The sequence below is a fragment of the Sporobolomyces salmoneus genome (genome assembly GCF_050403485.1).
Source record: "Sporobolomyces salmoneus JCM6883 DNA, S_salmoneus_JCM6883_v1_ctg67, whole genome shotgun sequence".
NCBI lineage: Eukaryota > Fungi > Basidiomycota > Microbotryomycetes > Sporidiobolales > Sporidiobolaceae > Sporobolomyces > Sporobolomyces salmoneus.
The window spans coordinates 39,819-60,733 of record NW_027481096.1 but is presented as its reverse complement, the minus strand read 5'-3'; the positions used below and the strand labels follow the sequence as shown (position 1 = coordinate 60,733).

The window sequence follows — 20,915 nt, the reverse complement described above, 5'->3', positions numbered from 1 at the left end:
TCCCCAAACCCGCTTTTCGCCACTCGATCATCGGTTGATCCAAGGTCGATCGAGGGTACAATCACCCACGCTTATTTCGCTCTCAAGCGGGAAAGAGGTGCAGCAAGTTCAGCTTGCGAAACGAAACTTTTTTCGTACCGGAATTTTTTGCACCGCTCTAATTTTCCCTTGGAATGGAATCTTTTGGAACTTTTCCCAAGGTGGCTGTATCAGCTAGAATGGGGTCAGAGAAAAAGCGATTTATTGCAAGTGGAGAACTCGTCGAGGTTCTTCTCTTCTCTCTCCTCATCGATGAGTGACCCGGCTACCCTTCAGGGAGGAATACCTCGAGGTCCCTCGCTGGACCAAGTCGCTTCCCGACCTCAGCAGCCACACGACTTCGACAAATCTCCAGTTCCGGAGACTCACACTCATTACCACCCTTCACCTTCCTCTGAACTCTCCGCTCTACCGTCATCGTCCTCTGCTATGCCTACTCAATCTTCCTCGCCGGTCAAACAGGCGACGGAGGTTAACGCGACAGCGGCTTCGACTCTCATCAATTCGAGTGATCCGACTCGCTCTCAACCGCTTGAAACCGCTCAAGTAGAAAAGCAATCAGTTCAAGACGAACCGAAAGAGAGTAAGAAAGCCCCGACCCCTCCTGGTAAGTCTTTCCCTTCTCCCTTCCACATGATTTCAAGCCTTGAGCCTTCTTGGCCCTTCTCCCTCCCACCTGGAGCCGCTCGTTTGAGCTGTGACGACCCACATAAGCTAACACTGGGCTGATCGATGATGCAACAGTCGTAGCGCCTCCAACCCCGGCTGCTTCCGCTTCCCCTCCTCACTCAACTTCGATCCCTCTCCCTTCTTTCCTCTCCGAAGACCCTCTCTCCGACGATCCCGACTCTTCCTCCGACGAAGACGCACTCGGCTATCCAAAACCACCGCGACCTCCTCGATACAGTAAATCGACTGGATTACCTCGACCTCGACCGAATTATTACTACGACGCGGAATACGATCCTGGTACGGCGGGAACGAAGAAAAGAGGAAGGAGAGGTGGATTCAAAGGTGTACCGGTGTTTGAACCGACGATGGAGGATTTCGAACAGAATGGTGGGTTTTATGGATACGTCAAGAGGATCGAGAAATATGGGTTAAGGAGTGGAATCGTCAAGGTCATCCCTCCGAAAGAATGGTGAGCTCTCTCTCAGCGTCCTCGTCTTGTACTTTGAGTGCTTTCAGGGAGGGAGCTAACTTTCCTTGATTCTTCGCAGGTCTGCATCCCTTCCGACAGTTCTCCCTCCTCTCAAGGATATTCGACTTCAAGAACCTATCGAACAACACATGATGGGATCTCAAGGACTCTACCGAGTCACGAACGTCGCTTCATCAAAGATTTGGAACCCAGCTCAATGGAAAGAATCGGCAGAAAAGTCGAATTACGACGCACCAGATTTATTAGGGGAACAGAAGAAGGGAGATAGGAGCGAGAGGAGTACGAAGAGCACGTCGGCATTGACGGAGAGTAGGAAGAAGAAGTTGGCGAGTAAGAAGAAGAAGGAGGCGGATGGAGAATTCGATGGAGGAGATGAGGAAGACGACGAGGAAGGATCACCGAAGAAGGGAAGACGGACTCCGGCGAAGAAACTCGGAAGACCTCCGAAGGTTGCGGCGACGGAAGGCGATGGTCAACCAAAGAAACGATTGACGAAGGCTCAGAAAGCGGAACCTACCGAAGAAGAATGGGAAGCGTTCTCGGCCAAATTCGAAGAGTTACCTCACGGAATGAAGAAGGAGGATTACTCGGTCGAGATGATGAGGGATTTCGAGAGGAGGTACTGGAGGACTTTGACGTTTGGTGAATCTCCGATGTATGGAGCTGATATGGCTGGTGAGCACGAAATCTCTCCTTCTGGCAATCTCAATCATGCTGACACTCGGTACGTAGGTTCACTCTTCAACGACTCGACCGCGGCTTGGAATGTTGCTCACCTCGGCGATTTACTCCCGAAACTCGCTCCTCGAGACTGCTCGATTCCAGGAGTCGTTTCTCCTTACCTCTACTTCGGAATGTGGAGAGCGACGTTCGCGTGGCACGTTGAGGACGCCGACTTGTACTCGATCAACTACATCCATTTCGGGGCACCAAAGTTCTGGTACAGCGTTCCTCAAGAACAATCGGAAAAGTTCGAACGAGTCATGGAAGGTCAGTCGTGCTGTCTCGCTTCTCGTCTCTTCGTGCATTGCTAATCATGACTGCCTTCTCTAGGTTTCTTCCCTACCGATCGAGCACGATGCTCTCAATTCCTCCGTCACAAAGCTTTCCTCGCCTCTCCCCGAGTTCTTTCCAACAACGGAATCACGCTCAATCGATGCGCTCAACTCCCCGGCGAATTCATCTTGACCTATCCGAAAGGTTATCACTCGGGATTCAACCTCGGTTACAACTGCGCTGAAAGTATCAACTTCGCGACGGAGAGATGGTTACCGCTTGGAAAGGTTGCGAAGAGTTGTCGTTGTATCGAGGATTCGTGAGTCTTTCTCTTTTGCTTTCCAGACTGCTCGTGGCAAATAACTGGTACTGTTCTTCCCTCAGGGTCTCGATCGACGTCAATATCTGGTTGAAAGAGGCAGCGAAAGCCGAAGCTCTTGATCGAGGAGAATCTTGGCCTTACGATCCTCCTGAAGAACCAGAACCCGTCGCGATCACCGTCTCCGCTCCCGTTCAACGCAAACGCATGGCCGCGACTGGCGACGCTCCTCCTCGCAAACGAGCGAAACCCGCCGCTACCCCTCGCCAATTCGACTCGATGTACGAAACTGGAGGAACAGCGAACCTCACCCCACCTCAGAAAGCTCAACTCGCTCAATACATTCAACAACAGATGGCATTCGCAGGATTGACGACGCTCTCTCTCGCTCAACAAACGACCCTCGAACAACAATACCTTCGTCTCTTGGCTGATCACATTCAACAGCAACGAGTGTATCAACTTCAGGTTCAACAACAAGCTCCAGCTTCGAAAGCGAAAGCAACTCCTCCGCCTCCGCCTCCGAAACCAGATTTCGTTTGCGCGCTTTGTCCCGATCTCAACACGGAAGGACTCGTGGATATCGGAGAAAACGGCGTCAAATCGAAGAAGAAAGCTCACCGACTTTGTGTACGTTCCTCTCTTTCGTTCTAGTCTGTTTAGGAGACTGACTCGAGAATCGCTTGCTTTCTTCTCAGGTCATGTTCACTCGTGAGTTCTTGCTCTTCCCTTCTGCGAGATGCGACACTGACTGTGTATCTCTGTGACCGACAGCCGCAACTTGGATCGAAGTCGACGAGGCAACCGGTCAAGAGATGGTTCGAGGATTGAAAGGAGTCGAGAAAGCGCGTTGGAAACTCGTGAGTCTCCTCTCTCTCTCCTCGCCTCCTATTCTCCTCAGCTGGTTGTTCGTTCTTGATACAGAAATGCACGCTATGCACCGAACCTTACGGTGTCAAAGGTGAGTTTTCGCTTCAGTCATCGCTCTTAGTCGTGACAGGGCTGACTTTGTCTTCCATCTCCCGCGCAGTTCAATGTACTATGGGAAAGTGCTCAAAGTCGTTCCACGTCTCTTGCGCGCTCGCCGAAGGATCTGGCATCTTCCTCGATGCTACTCTCCCCGAAGTTGGAGGCGGTCAAATCAGTGTTCTCGCTACGACGAAAGCTTTAGACGCTCCCCCGAGTCCCTCGAAAGCTGCCTCGACGTCGAACGAAGTTCCAGAGGAGGAGAAGATGCCCGAGATTGAACCGGATGGTCAACTCAAATTGACGATTTTGTGTCGCACTCACAATCCCGTTCGTTGTCTACCTCCTCCTTGTCGCACCGAGCGATCGTCGAGCACTCGATTGACCCGTTCTTTCGCTCGTCGTCTTGCAGAATTGGAAACTGCAAGAACAAGCTCGAAAAGCGAATGAACTCAAGGCGAAACTCGACGCTCTTCAGTATGGAAACCTTATCCGAGTCAAGATTGGGAACGGATCGATCTACGACGTCTATTTTGTTTCGAGTAATCCTGAACAAGAGTCGGTCAAGGTTGCTCATGGAGATGGGTGAGTTCGCGTTTCTCTACCAGATGGCTCAGAGCAAATTCGCTGACTCTGATTGGTGCGCGTGAGTCACAGCGCTACTGCTTTCGTCAAGTGGAAGAACATCATCTGGCCAGAGTCAGACGAAGTACGACGCAAGAAGGAAGAGGCGACTCGCAAGATCGAAGAACAGAAAGCTGCTGCCCTCGATCGAGCCGCCTATCGCGAAAACGTCAAGAAACGAGCTCCTCAAGTTCCTTCCGCCGCTCCAATGATTCAAGCTCGTTCCACTTCTTCTTCTTACTACTCTCCGACTCCTGCGCCTGGATATCCCGTTCCTCCTCCTCACTACTACCCTCAGCAAGCTGTCTATCCTGGATACCCTTACCCGTCTCCCACTACTCCTCATTATCAACCACAAATGCCTTATGGCTATCCCGTTGCCCATCCCCTTCCTCCCTACGGCTACGTCGGAACTGCTCCTCGTGCCGCCTACCCTCCCTCGAACGGTCTCTCTCAACCAATCCCGTTCCATCACCAATCTTCTCAGCCTCAACACTATGTACAACCTTCTCCTACCGCACCAGTTGCGACGCCTCAACACGCTCAAGGGGTTCATTCGAGTCATTCGTTCTCGCATCTACTCAATTCGGAACCGAACTCTCAACCTCAATCCCCTCAAGCGTTCCCATCTGCACCTCCTCCTTCGACGGTGCAACCTCAACCAACTCAGTAGTTTCGTCTCTCTCTCTCTCTCTCTAGTCTCGTTCTCTCGAAGTTATGTATCCCGCTGCCTCTCTCCCTTCCTTCGATTTGTCCATGAATTTTGCATCCTTCCCTTTTTCGTCCCTTGGTTTTACTCCCCAGCTCTAGCTTTCTTTCTTTCGTACTCTCTCAAATTGTTTTGTCTTGTTTGCAGCTCACGTACACGAAGCTTCTTCGACGTCCTCTTCTTCTTTTGTGATTTTCGGAATTCGAACTTTTCCTACTTTCTCTCACGGGCTCTGTTCCTCATGATTGAGTTGGTGATTCCGCGAAAACTTTGGCAAGCGCTCGAATCTGCGAGAAATGGTGCGAAATGAAAAGTCAAAACGCTCAATTGCAGTTGCAAACTTTGTCCTCGTAGTCGACAATGCCTCCCTTACGGAAGACTGTTCACCTGTCGCCACTCTTCGATAGTCGCAAGCTCGAAGGTGTCCAGCGGAGGGGGTCGTGTCTTGAGAAGACGAGCACGCGTTGAGACAGAACTCGATCTCCGGTTAGAGTGTCGGTGTCGACCTGGTTTGCAAAACCGAGAGCTTCGCCGACCCTTCACGAGAAGGAGAACGTTTGTCGCTTTGAGGTATCAACCGGTAACCGATCCTACGTGATTCGGGATCCGTTTAGCTCCATTGCAGAATAAGGGCTGAACAAGATGTCGAAACTCACTCTTAACATGATACTCAGTCTCTGTGTACCTCCTACTGTTCGTCCTTCCCATTCAGCGCGATCGAGTACTTCGTGCGTGTAGTGAGTTCTCAAGGGTTCCCTGCGAGAGAATCGATTGTCTTCAGCACGATCCATCGCAGTGAGATGCCAAGATCGAGTACTCACTGCTGAACGTAGGCACTCCCGCTCGGTACGAGCACCTCAAACTCCGCCGGTCCCTCTACGCTATCCTCCGCCTCTGGGACTCTCTTGAATTTCATCACTCTTTCGCCACCTCCTAACGAGACCCCAACGATTGTTCTCCCGAACGCTTCGAGGTTATCGACATGAGGATAAATCCTCCCTGTCGAGGAAAGATGGAGGAGATGCACGATGAGGTGTTGTGGAGGGTCCAGTAGAGAATTCGAACGAGTTTCCGAATTCGATTCCGTTTCTGAAGTTGTCGTCGGTGGTAGTAAAGCGTACACTTTCTTCAACACCCTTCCGAGTTCAGATCGTCTTGATTCATCTTTGTCCTGGAGTAGCGCGTCGAAGTGACCCTCCCTGACGAGCATTTCTCGATATCCTCGAATAACTCCATCGAAATGTCCCTCTTCAAACTCGTACGCTCCATCCTGCATAAACCCGTCCCTCTCGACCTCGTACCCCGGGTTTGATTTCAACCAGAGCTTGCGTTTCTTCCGTCCGGAGGAGGTCGTGCGAGAGGGGGAATCGAGCAGAGACAGAGAGGAGGAGAGGAGGAGGGATTGCTCGGAAGGGGAGAGGAATGACGACAGGAGCGTGAGGGACGGGTGAGGGGTCGAGTAGGAGCGTCGGGTGCAGCGGGAACAGGATCGGAGAAGTGACGAAGAGGTGGAGCGAAACATCGCAGAGGACCGAGATCGAGGAGAGGGAAGTTGACGGGTTTTGCTGATTCGGGCGACGGGAGCTTCAAGGGTAGCTCGGAGAGTTCTTGAGACTGTTTAGAGTAGCTCGAGTATCGGGAAAGAGCTAAAGAAGCGATCGAGAATTCGAGTTCGTTCTTTCGCTCCGCTTCCATCCTCAACTCTCGCACCAAACCCGGACTACTCGCAGTAGACGATTACTAGAAGCTATACGCTCACCATGCCCCGACTACCGCGGTCCCTCGTTCCCTCTTCCCGTTCCCTCCTTCGACTTTCTTCATCAGCCGTTCCTCCTCTCTCCTCCGTCCCTGCACGCTCCCAGCCCTTCTCCACACTCTTCCGATCCGCTCCCTCTCCCACACGCTCTCTCCTCTCCTCATTGCGTCCCTCCCTCTCTCCCTCAATCGTCTCATCTTCACCGATTCTCTCCCTCCTCTCACAACAAACAGCGCAAGGAGATCAACAGAAGCGATTCGCGGTGTATGGAGCAGAGTACCAACCGAGTCAGGTTAGGAGGAAGAGGAAACATGGGTTTTTGGTCAGGAAACGGAGTAAGAACGGGAGGAAGACGTTGATGAGGCGGTGGGCGAAGGGGAGGAAATTCTTGAGTCATTAAGGAGAGGCAGTGTTGCCCGGACAGTACAGGTGGAGGAAAGAGTAGGATTAGACGGCATTAGGGGGGGGAGTAAGGAAAGTAAGGAAAGTGAGGGCGAAGAGTAGAGTAGCGAAGGAAGTCAGGTCACGATTGACTAGCCGAGGAGGAGCCGGTGGGGATTGGAAGCTTATTACGCCTCAAGTGGAGCAGTAGAAGGGCTTTGTACAGCACGTTTTCCTGTATTTCTTTTTTTCGTTTATCAAAACTCGCAACTATGTCCAGATCCCCTACTCTCTGCTTCCCTCGTCTTGGTCACAGACGCAGATGATAGGCGGATAATCTCAATATGGCAAGAAGCTCGTCCGGTCAAGCGTTGACGAATGAACGAAGAACAGCGGATAAAACGGTTTAGAAAATTGACAACGACAAAAGCTCAATAAGGAACACAACACCAGAAGCAGTTACTTGTCAAGAATAGGTGATAAGTATAAGCGTGCGAGCGATAGCCCGCACTCCGAACAAGTCCGCGACCGTTCCCTCTTCGCAACTCGGATCGACAGACCCGACGAAACCTCAGAACTCGGTCTCTCCACTTTCCTCCCTCACTTTCTTCGCCCAAGACGGTGACACCCACGGTACGTCCCCCTCGTCAAACCTCTCGACCGGTCTCTTATACGTAACAATCTCTTCCCAACTCTTCGAACCTTTCTCGAGCATTTCCAAGATCTTTTCCCCTTTGACGACGATGCCTATCTCGTAGTTATTCGTACCGATCGTTTTGAGACCGGGACGATCTTTATAGATTGAGGGAGTACCCCAGGCGGCGGAGGAGAAATTGTGTGAACCGAGGTAGAAAAGTAAGGGAGGTTCATTCGAGGGAGAACGAGAGGAGGATGAGGAGGCCGAACGGAACCAGAGGATTGATTTCTCGTGGAAGAGACGACCGGTATCTTTCGAGACGTATTTGTAGAAGAGACGTTTGATCGAAGATGGAGCTTGGGACCAACGTTCGGTATTCCAGTAGGAAGAAATGTTTGACGCAGTCTTTCGCCAGAGTCCGAGTGAGTCAGAGGTCAGAGGAGACGAGAGAGAAGACGCTGGGAAGACTCACCCGTTGTACTTCTTCCGACAAGGTCGCGACGTATTGTTTCGAGGGAAAGATGATCTTCCAACTTTGATCCTCTTCTGCGTCTCCCTCGTCCTCCTCCGCCTCGTCCTCGTCGCTCATCTGTCTCTGTTTCCCCTTCTTCCTTTTGGTCTCGCCTTGATCTTCTCCCTGCACCTCCTTTTCCTTCTTCGCTTCCAATCTCTTCCTCAACCGTTTCTCCAATTTCCCCGGTTCCTTTCCCCTCAACAACCATTCCACTGCCTCCCTCCATTCCTTTGACATCGCCCCCACCGATCCACAACAAACCTCCCATCTGACTCTTTCCCTATCCTCCTTCTTCACATTTCCCCTCACGATCTTCGCCAATCTTCCAATCGATCTCGAATCGAATTCATGAGGTCCAACGACACCCGGATGGGAAACGACCAAGTTGATATTCTTCGCGAGAGAGTAGTCGTAAGAAGAGAGAAGGGAGATGTATTCAGAGGGACATTCGAGTTCGTTGAGATGAAAGAAGAGGATTCGTTCAAATTCGGTTTGACCCGAGTTCTTTTTCTGGGCTTGTTTCTGGGTGAGCTGATGAGGCGTCAGGGATGGGAAGGCTTGGATATACCAATGCTGTGGAGGGGAATTCGAAGTATCAGCTTCGACGAGGAACACGAGACAGAGAAAAGGAAAGCTGAACAAACGTTATCGCAAAGTTCCATATCGAGTCTCATAGTATTCGCCGACGTGATCACCACCAGTAAGAACCCAGGGTATCGAATCACAAAGATTTTCGAATGCGAACAACCGCTACATTTCGGATGAATCGCGAACAAGTTTCGACCGACGATCTCTTGGTAGATTTGAGTAGTTGTCGAGGCGAGAATCTTTTCTTCGGAGGCTTTGTGACGAGGTTTTTCATGGGTGGGTGGAGAGATACCGGTTTGGGAACAGGCGAGAGAGAGGAAGGGGTCGGGAGGTAAGGGTTGGCCGAGGAAGATCTGACCGTTACAATTGTACGAGATCGGGAGGACAGCGATGATAGTAGAGTATGGCGGAGGATGTTCGTGAGAGGAGCGCAGGCGAGTCATCAGAACCCGAGCACAGCGAAAAGTAAGAGGAAACATCAGAACTCACCGGAACGGGTCTCGAAGCATGCGCATGATCCAGAATCGGTAACATTGGAGCGATGAAATCAAACTCGAGCAAGAACGTATTCGAGTACATTCCCAGCATCGATTCAGGCTTGACGAGGTCTTCGAGACTGATACAGTTTCGTGCGTTTTCTTGTCGACGACCTGGAGTGCGAGTCATTCGAAGCGCGCCGTGACGGTAGAGTGCGAGTCCCTCGTCTAGCTTGTTCACGCTAGTCAGTACCGGGATCGAGCAAAGCAGCAACGGAAGAGCTCACCCCATCGCACAACTTTTGGCACCAGTTTCGACTTGATTCGTTTATTCGGCGAACCGCATCGAACGTAATCCTTCAAAGCCTTTCCCAAAGATTCTCCAGCTCTCTGATTCATCAACGCATCAAGGAGCTCTTGAGCGTCCTCCTTCAGCCTGTGATAATCCAGCTCAAATTCTCCCGCTTCATTCAACCTTCCTCGCGTCTGCTCGTGTTCTACCTTGACCCGCTTGACTGGACGTTCATCGAGAAGAGCTCGTGAGGTCGATGGCATTGGATCGTAGGCGCTGGTTGAGGGTTGGCCGAACGAAGCAGCGATCGCTCGTTGAAGGTCTCGAGCCTCCTGCTCGCTCGACATGAAAGTGAGTGGCCACTCTCAGAGTCGTCGAAGTCTCTGGTTTGAATGATCGGCAGTCGAAGAGGCGAGAGAGGTACAGGAAGAGAAGCAAAAGTTGTTGAGTGAAGTTCGCAAGGTTGCCTTGCAGGAGTAGGCGGCACCCTCTAGGCGACAGGGCATTGCAGCTTAGTAGCACGGAGCGACGGGTTCAAACGCAGCTTTCCCGAGTCGGTTCTCAGCGAAAAGATATTGCAAAAAACGACTCGAAACTTCTGCGATTCTCTCGGTTGCTCGACTCGCATGTAATCGTTCTTGAGATGAACGGGTATAATTACCATACAGCGTCTGAGCATTGCGACCATGCAGTCTCTAATCGATCAGAAGACCAACTGCCTAAACGTCAAGCTAATCCTCGACTCCCGCACTTTCGCCTCTTTCGGAATCTGATGCTTCCATTTCGCCTGAGTTTCCCCTTGCATCACGACGAGAGATCCGTTCTCGAGCGTCCATTTCTTGTAGTAGAGCAAATGGTCTGGATCTTCCTCCTTTGACTCGGGAAGAGGTGGAGGAGGTGCGGAAGCTGGCGTTGTTTTCGATTTTGTCACTTTGACGGGTTTCTTCGAGGATGCGGGTGCGTCAGAGGGAGGTTTGTCGTGCTCCATGATGAATATCCGTGGAGAACCGAGGGAGACGGAAGCTATCACTCTAGACGAGGCAAGTGACGAGTGAGTGGGTTGTCCTCGACGGAAAATGAGAGCACGACGTACCGGTTCTCGCGGTTATCTCGATGGTTACCGATATATACACTGTCAAGAGACTCAAGCTAACATCCCAGTATCACAGTTCCGATGGTAGCAGGATCACTCACCTCCCATTCTCGTACTGATTCATCATGACATGGTTAAACTTGACCCCTAGCTTTTCTTCTACCATGTCCTGGATCTTTCTCAGCAGCGGTGGATACTCGTATTTCATATCGACGAGGGCGCCCGAGTATTTCACAGTCAGATTCGGATCAGTTGCGAAAGCTGTGAAGATGGCGAAACGACAGATGAGCGAGGAGTTCTCGTTCGGATCTGAAGTCCACGACTGCGACTCACCTGCGATCTTCCTCGACTGGGTGATCTCTTTGCCGTACATCTTGAGCGTGGGTTGATACCCTGCAAACAACGGAACAGGGTCAGAATTCAGTTTCGCAACGAGCTCCTTTCCGAGCTTGCTCCCTCGTCCGATAGAGATGCGATACTCACAGCCCTCAACCTCAAGCAACTCATCATGCCATTTCTGTCCCAGATCTCGATCAATGAAATCCTCTACGTAGTAAACCTCTGCGTCGCCGAAAGGAATTCGATGTTGAGCCAAATTCGACACTTGAGTCGTTTCGTCTGCTCCGACCGTCAGGCGAGCTCGTTTCGTCGGTTTCTTGCTGATCGCTGAAGTGCTCGGTGCGCGCTTTGTAGGCTTTGGAGCGGGTGAAGAGGCCGGAGAGGGTTTCGAAGGTGGCGAGGTAGGTGAGGAAGTCATGATTCGGGCTCCGTAGATGGCTGCTCGGGTTCAGGGAAGTGTGCTGTGAGTTGTGAGCTTGTGCAGTTGACTTCGGAAGTAGATAGTAGGGAGGAAAGAGACAAGAAACGAACCTCGTCCGATTCGGTCTCTTCACACAACAACCTTCAACGTCATGTCTGCGTAAGTAGGACCTACTACCTCTGCGTTCAACACGCCGTGCTCGGAACCCTTCCTAGCAGATCACTGACCGGTTGAACTCCCGAATAGTCCTCGATTCGCTCCTCGCGTTAAATCCTCTCCTCACGTCGGCCCTATCACGCCCGGTTTCGTTGCCCGACTAGCCCCCAACCTTGCTCTCTGGGGCGGTGCCGGTCTCGGTGCTCTCTTCGTATTCGGTGCTGGTAGTGAGTACTTTGTTCATCTCATCTCGATCAGAATTCGGGTTGTTGATCTGACTCTTGCTTCGTTCTTGCCTGTAGTCCCTCTCTTCCGTCAAGATGGTAAGCTCACTCTTGATCTTGAATCCGGTCGTACTCCGCTAACGCTCAATTCGCCTTCGCAGTCTTCTACCGATTGGGCAGTGAGTGAACCTTTCAGCTTCGACATCCCAGGGTCTCTACTTGGCATGCACGGGAACTGTGATGATCTGGGAGCTGAGGTCAGGCTCAGTAAAGGAGAAACAGCGAGGCGGATGAGGCCAATTTCCATATTTCCCAATTTTCATATCCGACGCTTTGTTCAATCGCTGACCATTTCCTTCGCGCTTCTTCCGCTCTGCAGTGAAGTCCATCTTCGAAGAGTACGTCCAATTTCGTTTCTGTTTTACGCTTGACCCGTCGCATAGTGCCTTTCGCTGACTTCTGACCTTTTCCAATCCTTCACCTCGTCCTGCTTGTCCGTTGTTCACAGCAAAACACCCGATTCCGACAAGCCCTTCTAAGCTCTCTCTATCTCCTCCTTATCTCTCTTTACCGTATTCCCGTTGCAAGGCACTTCTCCAGCAAGAAAATCAAACCTCATTCTAGATTCAGACCCTGACTCTACGCCGAGCTTGGCTATTCACTCGCGTTGGCTCGATATAGCGGATAGCTGCGCGGCGGGATCGTTCAGCTTGTGCCGCAACGAGCATGTAGAGCAAGGGGTTGGCGACGATCATTCTCTGGTCGGGCTTTGCGAATCTCTTGAAATTTCGGCAATTTCTGCTGATCGCCGAGCCTGCCTTTCTGCGATCTTGCACAGTATACAGCACAACGCGCCGCTTGATCAGAGCGAAAAGTTGCGACTTTGGATTTTCGCCAGAGGGACTCGTGAAATTGAAGCGGACTCGCTTCTTCCAATCGTCTGTGCCCCCGTCCAACACCGTCCTGTAAGTTACCGCCGCAAGACACACCTCAGTACATCGACAATACATCCAGAGCCGACCACCAGAGCAACGAGGCAGCCAAGTCTGTTGGAGGCGGGAAAGAGCGAGATGGAAAAAAGTTAGATCTGGGTCAGATACTCGACGAGGACACCGGTTGAGCGGACAAGGGAAGCCATAGAGGGCTATTGGAAACATCTAGAGTGCTCAGGAGGATATACGGCGCTTTCTGGAGCCGTGTCGAGCAGAATTACTGACCACCTCGTTTATCTCCTCCTGCATCGAATCCATCTGTCCTCTCGCCTGCGCCTGTTGCTACTTCGAATCTTCTTCCATTACCGTATATCTCTCGACTGTTCCCCTCGAATCCCCGTTGCCGACCTTTCTCCGGCTCACCTTCGAATCCTACCTTCCCCCTTCTCTCTCTACCTCTGCACACCCACGCCTGCGTTCCATTCATCCTTTCTTCTATCATACTCTGCGCCCCACGACACCCCTCCCCGAACGAACCCGCTCATTCTGCCCACTTCTCTCAATTCCCTCCCTACAATTACCTCACACTTGCACTCCGCTCCTTTCTCGCGACCCAACCAAATTTACAACGATCAAATAGTAAAAGATGCCTTTCATCAAGACCGTCAAGAACGACGCCTACTTCTCGCGATACCAAGTCAAGTACCGTCGTCGTCGCGAAGGTAAGACCGACTACTACGCTCGTAAGCGTCTCGTCGTTCAAGCCAAGAACAAGTACGCCTCCCCCAAGTACCGTCTTGTCGTTCGCATCACCAACAAGGACGTTGTCTGCCAGGTGAGCCCGCTCGTTTTCTTTTTTTCGCAAATCGGATCTGAAACTGATGATTTTCGTTTCTCTCTCTCTCTCTTCCTCTCTCGTACCTCGTACAGATCGTTTCGGCCAAGCTCCAAGGTGACGTTGTCCTCACCGCGGCCTACTCCCACGAACTCCCCCGTTACGGTATCAGCCACGGACTCACCAACTGGTCCGCTTGCTACGCTACCGGACTTCTCTGCGCTCGTCGTGCTTTGACCAAGCTTGGCCTCGCCGACAAGTACGAGGGATTTGCTGAGCCCTCGGGAGAGCTCGAACTCGTCGAGGCGATCGAAGGAGAACCCCGACCTTTCAAGTGCTTCCTCGATGTCGGACTTGCCCGAACCTCGACCGGTGCTCGTGTCTTCGGAGCGATGAAGGGAGCGTCTGATGGAGGTATCTTCATTCCCCATTCGGAGGGACGATTCCCAGGGTACGTTTTGTAAAGCTCTCAGCTACACTCGAAGCAACTAATCGGAGTGCCCTGCAGTTTCGATCCTGAAGCTAAAGAATTAGATGCTGAGACTCTCCAAGTAAATACCATCTCAGTCGCTCCATTTCCGCCTTTTTGAGCTAATTGTGGGTTCCTATTGTACTGCAGCGTTACATCTACGGTGGACACGTCGCCGAGTTCATGGAATCGCTCGAGGAGGAAGATGAGGAACGTTTCCGCAAGGTTAGTTTGCATTCTCATTTCTACTTCATTTCTACTTCATTTCTGGACTCGCGCTGATCACCGCGGTACACTACAGCACTTCTCGAAATACCTTGCCGACGACATCTCGTCCGAGGATATCGAGGACATGTACCGGTTAGTCTTTTTTCTCCTTTCTGAATGGCAGTCTCGCAAAACTGACTCTAATACGTCCGCTCACAGTGAGGCTCACGAGAAGATCCGTGAAGACCCTTCGTACACCAAGACCGACAAGGCCGATCTCGCCAAGTGGAAGGAGGCGTCGAAGAAGACTCACCCCAAGAAGCTCTCGCTCCAACAACGTCGCGAGCGTGTCGAAGCCAAGAAGGCCGCTTACTACGCTGCCAAGAACTAAGTTGTCGTTCTTGTTTAGTGTTGGAGAGTTGGTGGTCGTTTTGCATCTGGAGACAAAAGTTGCTGGATGGACTTTTGAAAAGGGTGCGAAAAAGTGTTGGTTCTCGGATGCAGCAATTCAGCGTTGTTGTGTTTTACCAACCGAAAACCTCCTCGTCGTGATCGTCCTTATTGAGAGAGTGTTGCACCGTTGCGGAAATGAGCTGAAACTCGTCGTCGCGAAACGAAACTTGCGATTTCTTGATCTCTCCGTCAACATCTCTCGAGCTCATCATGGTCTCGTCCGCCAGCAAGTGAGCTCAACGAGTCTACATTTCAAACGCCCTCGCTGATGCCCTTGCGCGCTGCCTTAGCAGACTGGCCGACGTGATTCAACCAACAGAACGACTCCTGATCTCGCTCGACGACGTGCAAGATGCAGCTTCTCGGAGTGCTTCGGATGGTAGAGCTCGACCATCGTGGATCAGAAGCCGTACAGGCCGCAGGGGCATCTCTGTCGTCATTCGGGAGGGGAAAGAGTCTTCATCAGAGATAGCTTCGTGAGCCTCCCTCTCTATGTCTGTGAACGCGATTTCGAGGCTGACTTGATCTACAGAGTGCTCGTGTGGCAGGACGTGACCGGTCCAGTCGTTGTTGGCGTAGTTCCGATTCTCGCAGACTTCGATATTTCCATTTCGCAAACCGACAAGCTGTCTACTAACGGCTCCTCGACACCGAAGACTAGTCAGTGAGCATTGTATCTCGTTCCGCGATCAGTTGCTGATCTCCCTTGCGCGTCTATAGAATTCCTCGTCACACTGAACGCTCCTTCAAGCCCGACTTCTCCTCCCTCTCGAGCTCCCTTCATGACTTCCTTCGCCTTCATTCGCGAAACTCTCGACTCTACGACAACAGAGTTCGTCTCCCAGCTCAAGAGACTGCATCAGATCGCTTCGACGAACAATTACACGGAATCTTCGAAATCGCACGATTGGGCAAAAGCTTACCTCCCACCGACCGGGGTCGACTCGGTTTCGAGATCAACGACCCCGGAACCTGTTTCAGCTCTTCAAACTCTAGCGGGAAAGTATGCGAGACCTGATTTCGATCGGGTCAGTAGCGCGTATTCGTCTCGAGCGAGTCTAAAACCCGACGCCGCAGGTTCGTCGCAACGCTGTGACCTTTATCTCAACGATGACTGACAGACATTATTTTGATCACGACAGCTCATAGCTCGACCTTGTCACCACCGCTCAGTCGTTCAACCTCGTCTTCCCCGAAATCGACCCGAAGTCATCGATTACTCGATTCTCCAGACGACCGAGCTGACTCCGAGTACTCTAAACAAGCTCACGAAGCTATCGAGACATGGGTCGTCGAGCGGATGAGGAAGCGAGAGTCGGATTTCCTCGTCCAGGAGCAAATTCGGTCAGTTCTTCTGCTTCTCTCTTCTTTGTCGTTTTGGGCTCATTCGCGTACTCGTTGGACAGGATCTGGCAAGGAACCTTCAACGTGAACGATAAACTACCAAGGCCAGATGGCTCGGACCTCACGTCCTGGTGTCAAGCTGGAATCGGCGCGGAACTTCTCGTTTTCAGGTCAGTCTTCACGAGATCTGCTCTCGAACCCGATGAGCTCACACATTGCGTCTCCCTCGACAGTTTTCAAGAACTCGATCTATCAACCGAAGCTATGCTACGATATACTACTTATCGGGAAGAAGCTTGGCGAGAAGCGATTGACTCTGCTTTGGGAGAGAAACGCTCAGAATACGAATGGGTAGGCTTCCTCCGCTGCATCCTTTCTTGAACCAGCTGACTCGGTGCCTCCACAGCTACACTCGAAACAACTCGTCGGCGTGCTCACGATCGCCTATGCGAGGAAAGACGTGAGAAAGCATATTTCGACCGTTAGCAGCGCTTCTCTCGCAACTGGATTCCTCGGTCTTATGGCGAATAAAGGTGTCGTCGGGATCCGTCTCAAGTGAGTACTTTGACTTCCGTTGCTCTCCGTTCGGCCGCTCAAATGACCGTCGTTTCACAGGTACAAAGATACTCCAATTACTCTCCTCAACTCTCATCTCGCAGCGTTCTCCTCGCAAGTACAACAGCGAAACGCTCAATACCGTGACATCGCTTCGCAACTACTGTTCCCGTACGTTGAAGGGGAAGCTCGAGATCCTTGGACGCCGAATCTGAAGTTCTCAGAAACTACGGAGCGACCTCAGGGCGAAGGCTGGAGCGTCAACGAGACGGCGGTCTTGATTTGGGCGGGTGATCTCAACGTGAGTGACTCATCTCTCAACTCTGAGAGTCCCAGAGTTGATGCTTTGAGTTGTCCGCAGTATCGACTCGAATTGCCGAGGGCGGAGGTCGAACAGCTCATCGCGAACCAAGACTGGGAACGGCTGCGACAATTCGATCAGGTGAGTCCTTTGCTGTGCTTACTTTATGCGACCTCGCTGACGTAGTTTTGTACGAACGGATTCACAGCTAGAGCTTCAGAAGCAACATCATCTCGCGTTTTCCGATTTCGAAGAAGCGACAATCGACTTCCCTCCGACTTACAAGTTCGACAAAGGAACGAGCGATTACGACACGTCTGAGAAACAACGAGTGCCGTCTTGGACAGACCGAATCCTATGGCTCTCGCTCAATAGAGGCGAGGTTTCGGCGGCGAGTTACTCGAGCTATGACGACTGCCTCATGTCTGATCACAAACCCGTATCGGCTGTCCTTACCGTGCCAGTGAGTTGTTCTCTCTTCTATGGGCACGGGGAACGAAGCGGAATCTGACTCGAGGAAGCAGGTTTCAACAGTCGACGAGAAACAGCGAAACGAGGTTCAACAGCAAGTCATCGCCGAGCTCGCCAAGTTCGGTAACGACTCGCTTCCGGACGTCAAGATCCTCCCAGGTCCCTCAGTCGAGTTCGACGAGGTTCGATTTGATGAACCAGTATCGAAGACGATCCAAATCGCAAATATTGGTCAAGTGAGTTCTCTCGAGCTCAGAGAGTCCTCGGTCACGGCTATCTGAACTCGCTTTTGATGTTCTCACTAGTCTCTTGCACCATGGTCATTCGTGCTCAAACCGGGAACAAACTCGCTCCTTCCTCCATGGCTTTCAATCGTTCCAACTTCAGGTCTCGTCATTCCCGGAGAACGCACGACAATTACCCTCACCATCCACGTTACGCCTTCGTGTTCTCCTGCTCTAAATTTCCCTCTCCCATCAGCAGACGAAGCCCTTTCGGATCTGTTTGTCTTATCCATCGAGAAACGAGATTTATTCCTCGCCGTTTCTGCTCGATCTTACCAACCGAGCGTCTTTGGGTCAAGCTTGGAACACCTCGCTCGCCTACGGAAACCGATCCGATCGACGACTTTCGAAGAACGACAACAGATCGCTTCGGCTGTTGAGACGATCATGAAACCTCCATCGGAGCGAAACGAGGACGAGAGGAAGAATGTGCAGCGAGTTGGAACGGCGGGAGTACCGAGAGCGATACATCAATTGGTCAACTTCTTGGCAGAGTATGGGTTGGAAACGGAGGACGTCTTCTCGGAAGAAGGAGATGGAGAACTAGTCAAACTCGTTAAAGAATCGCTCGACAATGTGAGACTCTCTCGAGGTACCTTTCTCTCCTCAACCATGCTGATGCCTACTTCTCTCTAGGGCAATGAGCTACCACTTGATCGACTAGGATTCGCTCGGCCAAATTCGCAAGCATCAAGTGACGACGAGGGAGACAAGCAGCACCTACGAGAAGCGGTCTCAGCTCTCGAACGACTCGAAAGCGATATCGGCTCACTCTCGATGGAAGGTACCGCGACTCCTCCCGTACAACCTCGCAAGCCCAGCAAGGAAGAAAGCGCCCTCCGAAGAGTCGGAGTTCATTCAGTCGCGGCTTGTTTGCTCGCCTTGCTCGAAAGCCTCGCGGAACCAGTGATTCCGTTCGAGATGTATGGGAGAGCATTGCGGTGTGAGAAGAGGGAGGAGGCTCTGGGGTTAGTGCAAGATTTGCCTGAAGTCGTGAGTCTCGAATAAGCTTACCAGGCGATCCGATCCGACTGACCTTCTTCTTGTTGTTGTCTCACTAGCACGCAAACGTACTACTATACCTTCTCGCTTTCTTGCGAGTTTTGCTGAACCAGACTCGGGACGTTCGAGCGCGAGCGAATCGGATGAATCAATTCGGTGAGTCTCGACGCATTCCTTCCCGTTATCAGCGCGTGCCAACTGACTCCGATTCGTCGACAGCTATCGTGTTCTCCCTCGTCCTCCTGAGAGAACCTCCGACTTTCTCTCACGCTGGATTAGATGTCTCGACTCTGCCGAAGAAGAGGAAAAACTTTGTGTATTGGGTATTAGAGGAGAAGTAGTTTCGTATTCCGCTTGTCATCACTATCATATCTTGCATCGTATTCCTCACGGGATTCTGCCGGATGCGAGAGAGCAAAGGAAAGAGGGGAAGGCAGAAAGGAAGAAAAATTTGCATTTGCGTGTAAAAACGATGAAACGCCCTATCCGATACTGGTTACAACAACTAGATCGCCCATCTCCTCGCCACGACATCGCAACAACGTACTAGTCGTCTCATCTCCTCTTCTTGTTTCCGCCCTTCTTCTTCCCCATCGTCGGCATTCCCGCTTCCCTCGAATCGTCGTCCCGATCCCTCTCGTCGTCCCTCGACCTCTTCTTGCCCTTTCCATGTCTTTTCCCATCTCCCGAAGGTCCCAACTCTTTGATCTCCCGAATCGCTTCGCGTTGAGCTTCGCCGACTCGTTCGGAAAGTAAGAGGACTTCTTGTTTCCCCGAATCTCCGAGTGGGTATTCAGCCATCTTCTTTCCGATCACGCCTACGACGCTCGAACAGTCAGTAAATGGCGTGAGAAAATAGAGAAGGGAAGTTGACTGACCTTCAATACGTTGAAACAATTCAACATCATACTGAGTCACCATCGTTACCGATTTCCCACTCCTTCCCGCCCTCGCCGTCCTACCGACTCGATGAATGTAATCCTTCGAATTCGTCGGTATATCATAATTGACGACGAGATCTACACTCGGAATATCCAATCCACGAGATGCGACATCGGTAGCGACCAAGATACTCCTTCCTCCCGATTTGAACTTGTTCAACGCACCCAAACGCGCGGATTGAGAGAGTTGACCGTGGAGAGGAACGGCGGGGAAGGAGAGGAGTCGGAGAAGGATAGAGAGTCGTTGGGCGTCCATGACGGTACGGACGAAAATGATCGTCGTTTGGCCGGAGAGGGTGTGGATGAGATGAACGAGATGGAGGTCTTTGTGTTTGAGAGGGACGAGGAGGTAGTATTGTAGGAGAGTGGAAACGGTTTGATACCTTTTCCGACAAAAAGAGAAATCCGGTGAGCACAGGTCGATCTGAAAATGTAGAACGAGAGAGCGTGGACTCACTTGCTCGATACCTCAAGTTTGACGGGATCCCTTAAACTAGCACGTTGTAATTTCGCAACTTTCGTAGTCATCGTTGCCGAAAACAAGTAGGTTTTCCTTCCTTCCCTCGGAATCACTTTCAAAATCTTGTCGATAACGGGTCCAAAATCGAGATCCAACAATCGATCCGCTTCATCCATTACCTGTAAGTCTCGAATATCAGCCTCCCAACCTTAGAGCCGCGAGCGGGAGACACAATTCCCGATTCTTACCAAAAACTTCAAACTCTTCAAACTGAACCCTTTCGTATTCTCCAAATGATCTTGTAATCGACCAGGGGTAGCGACGATCACATGAGGTTTCTTTGCGAGGGCGACTTGTTGTGCCATCGTATCCATTCCTCCAACGATCGTTGCTACTCGAACTCCGATTCCTGATCCGAGTGCTGTGAATTGGTCGGCGATTTGATACGCCAGTTCACTGTGATCGTCAGAAGTAAGTCGTCAGTGACTTTACGCTCGAAAGAGCTGCGGAGAGAGACGAGTGAGGGACAACGAACCGAGTCGGAGCCAAAACGACGGCGAATAACCCCTGAGGTTCTTCCCAAAGCGCCTGCAAGATCGGCAGCGCGAACGCCGCAGTTTTACCCGAACCAGTCTGCGCCAACCCAATGATATCTTTGCCTTGTAGAGCGTACGGGATACATTCTTGTTGAATTTGGGAAGGAGCGGTGAATCCTAGGGAGCTACACGCATCGCACAGGGCCGGGAGTAAACCGAGGGAGGAGAAAGAGGCTGTAGTACGTTCTTCGGTCGTTAGGAGGGTAGAAGGAGGAGGATTCGAAGAGGTTGAGGCGGTGGACTTTGATGCGAGTTGAGGAGAAGGAGAACGACTCCCTTGAGAGTGAGAGCTCGAGGCGACTGATCCTGCTTCTGGATCAGACATCTCTGATTGTACGTGAGGGCGGTCGAGTTGGGTGATCGAGAGAGAGAG

At 51.6% G+C, this 20,915-nt stretch overlaps 8 protein-coding genes across 8 annotated transcripts; 4 read left to right on the top strand and 4 right to left on the bottom strand.

Moving 5' to 3' along the window:
- Positions 1–291: 291 nt before the first annotated feature.
- Positions 292–4,779, top strand: JCM6883_004402 (uncharacterized protein; the record flags this gene model as incomplete). The annotated part of the gene is made up of 12 exons (XM_076634676.1): positions 292–646; positions 784–1,180; positions 1,260–1,876; positions 1,934–2,191; positions 2,255–2,516; positions 2,582–3,146; positions 3,215–3,227; positions 3,291–3,376; positions 3,441–3,477; positions 3,547–3,812; positions 3,895–4,067; positions 4,140–4,779. 12 exons carry the CDS (start codon positions 292–294, stop codon positions 4,777–4,779), a joined length of 3,669 nt encoding a protein of 1,222 aa, XP_076485354.1.
- A 575-nt stretch (positions 4,780–5,354) lies between these two features.
- Positions 5,355–6,337, bottom strand: JCM6883_004401 (uncharacterized protein; the record flags this gene model as incomplete). Its single annotated transcript, XM_076634675.1, has 3 exons — positions 5,355–5,405; positions 5,472–5,571; positions 5,637–6,337. 3 exons carry the CDS (start codon positions 6,335–6,337, stop codon positions 5,355–5,357), a joined length of 852 nt encoding a protein of 283 aa, XP_076485353.1.
- Positions 6,338–6,575: 238 nt separating this feature from the next.
- On the top strand, positions 6,576–6,971 carry MRX14 (mitochondrial 54S ribosomal protein bL34m MRX14; the record flags this gene model as incomplete). The annotated part of the gene is made up of 1 exon (XM_076634674.1): positions 6,576–6,971. One exon carries the CDS (start codon positions 6,576–6,578, stop codon positions 6,969–6,971), a length of 396 nt encoding a protein of 131 aa, XP_076485352.1.
- A 552-nt stretch (positions 6,972–7,523) lies between these two features.
- JCM6883_004399 (uncharacterized protein) lies at positions 7,524–9,722 on the bottom strand (the record flags this gene model as incomplete). Its single annotated transcript, XM_076634673.1, has 5 exons — positions 7,524–7,994; positions 8,062–8,676; positions 8,748–9,044; positions 9,181–9,395; positions 9,455–9,722. The coding sequence occupies 5 exons, from the start codon at positions 9,720–9,722 to the stop codon at positions 7,524–7,526; spliced, it is 1,866 nt and encodes a 621-aa protein (XP_076485351.1).
- Positions 9,723–10,162: 440 nt separating this feature from the next.
- Positions 10,163–11,309, bottom strand: JCM6883_004398 (alpha-ketoglutarate-dependent dioxygenase AlkB family protein; the record flags this gene model as incomplete). Its single annotated transcript, XM_076634672.1, has 5 exons — positions 10,163–10,490; positions 10,553–10,591; positions 10,654–10,813; positions 10,886–10,945; positions 11,036–11,309. 5 exons carry the CDS (start codon positions 11,307–11,309, stop codon positions 10,163–10,165), a joined length of 861 nt encoding a protein of 286 aa, XP_076485350.1.
- Positions 11,310–13,270: 1,961 nt separating this feature from the next.
- On the top strand, positions 13,271–14,526 carry RPL5 (60S ribosomal protein uL18 RPL5; the record flags this gene model as incomplete). Its single annotated transcript, XM_076634671.1, has 6 exons — positions 13,271–13,459; positions 13,555–13,910; positions 13,968–14,010; positions 14,079–14,153; positions 14,230–14,288; positions 14,355–14,526. The coding sequence occupies 6 exons, from the start codon at positions 13,271–13,273 to the stop codon at positions 14,524–14,526; spliced, it is 894 nt and encodes a 297-aa protein (XP_076485349.1).
- Positions 14,527–14,798: 272 nt separating this feature from the next.
- JCM6883_004396 (uncharacterized protein) lies at positions 14,799–18,886 on the top strand (the record flags this gene model as incomplete). Its single annotated transcript, XM_076634670.1, has 16 exons — positions 14,799–14,818; positions 14,879–15,064; positions 15,121–15,248; positions 15,309–15,665; positions 15,731–15,932; positions 15,995–16,102; positions 16,166–16,283; positions 16,339–16,487; positions 16,548–16,788; positions 16,849–16,929; positions 16,997–17,251; positions 17,313–17,495; positions 17,565–18,119; positions 18,180–18,536; positions 18,605–18,701; positions 18,765–18,886. The coding sequence occupies 16 exons, from the start codon at positions 14,799–14,801 to the stop codon at positions 18,884–18,886; spliced, it is 3,159 nt and encodes a 1,052-aa protein (XP_076485348.1).
- A 214-nt stretch (positions 18,887–19,100) lies between these two features.
- RRP3 (RNA-dependent ATPase RRP3) lies at positions 19,101–20,867 on the bottom strand (the record flags this gene model as incomplete). Its single annotated transcript, XM_076634669.1, has 5 exons — positions 19,101–19,363; positions 19,424–19,869; positions 19,944–20,125; positions 20,195–20,402; positions 20,482–20,867. 5 exons carry the CDS (start codon positions 20,865–20,867, stop codon positions 19,101–19,103), a joined length of 1,485 nt encoding a protein of 494 aa, XP_076485347.1.
- Between the last annotated feature and the right edge of the window lie 48 nt (positions 20,868–20,915).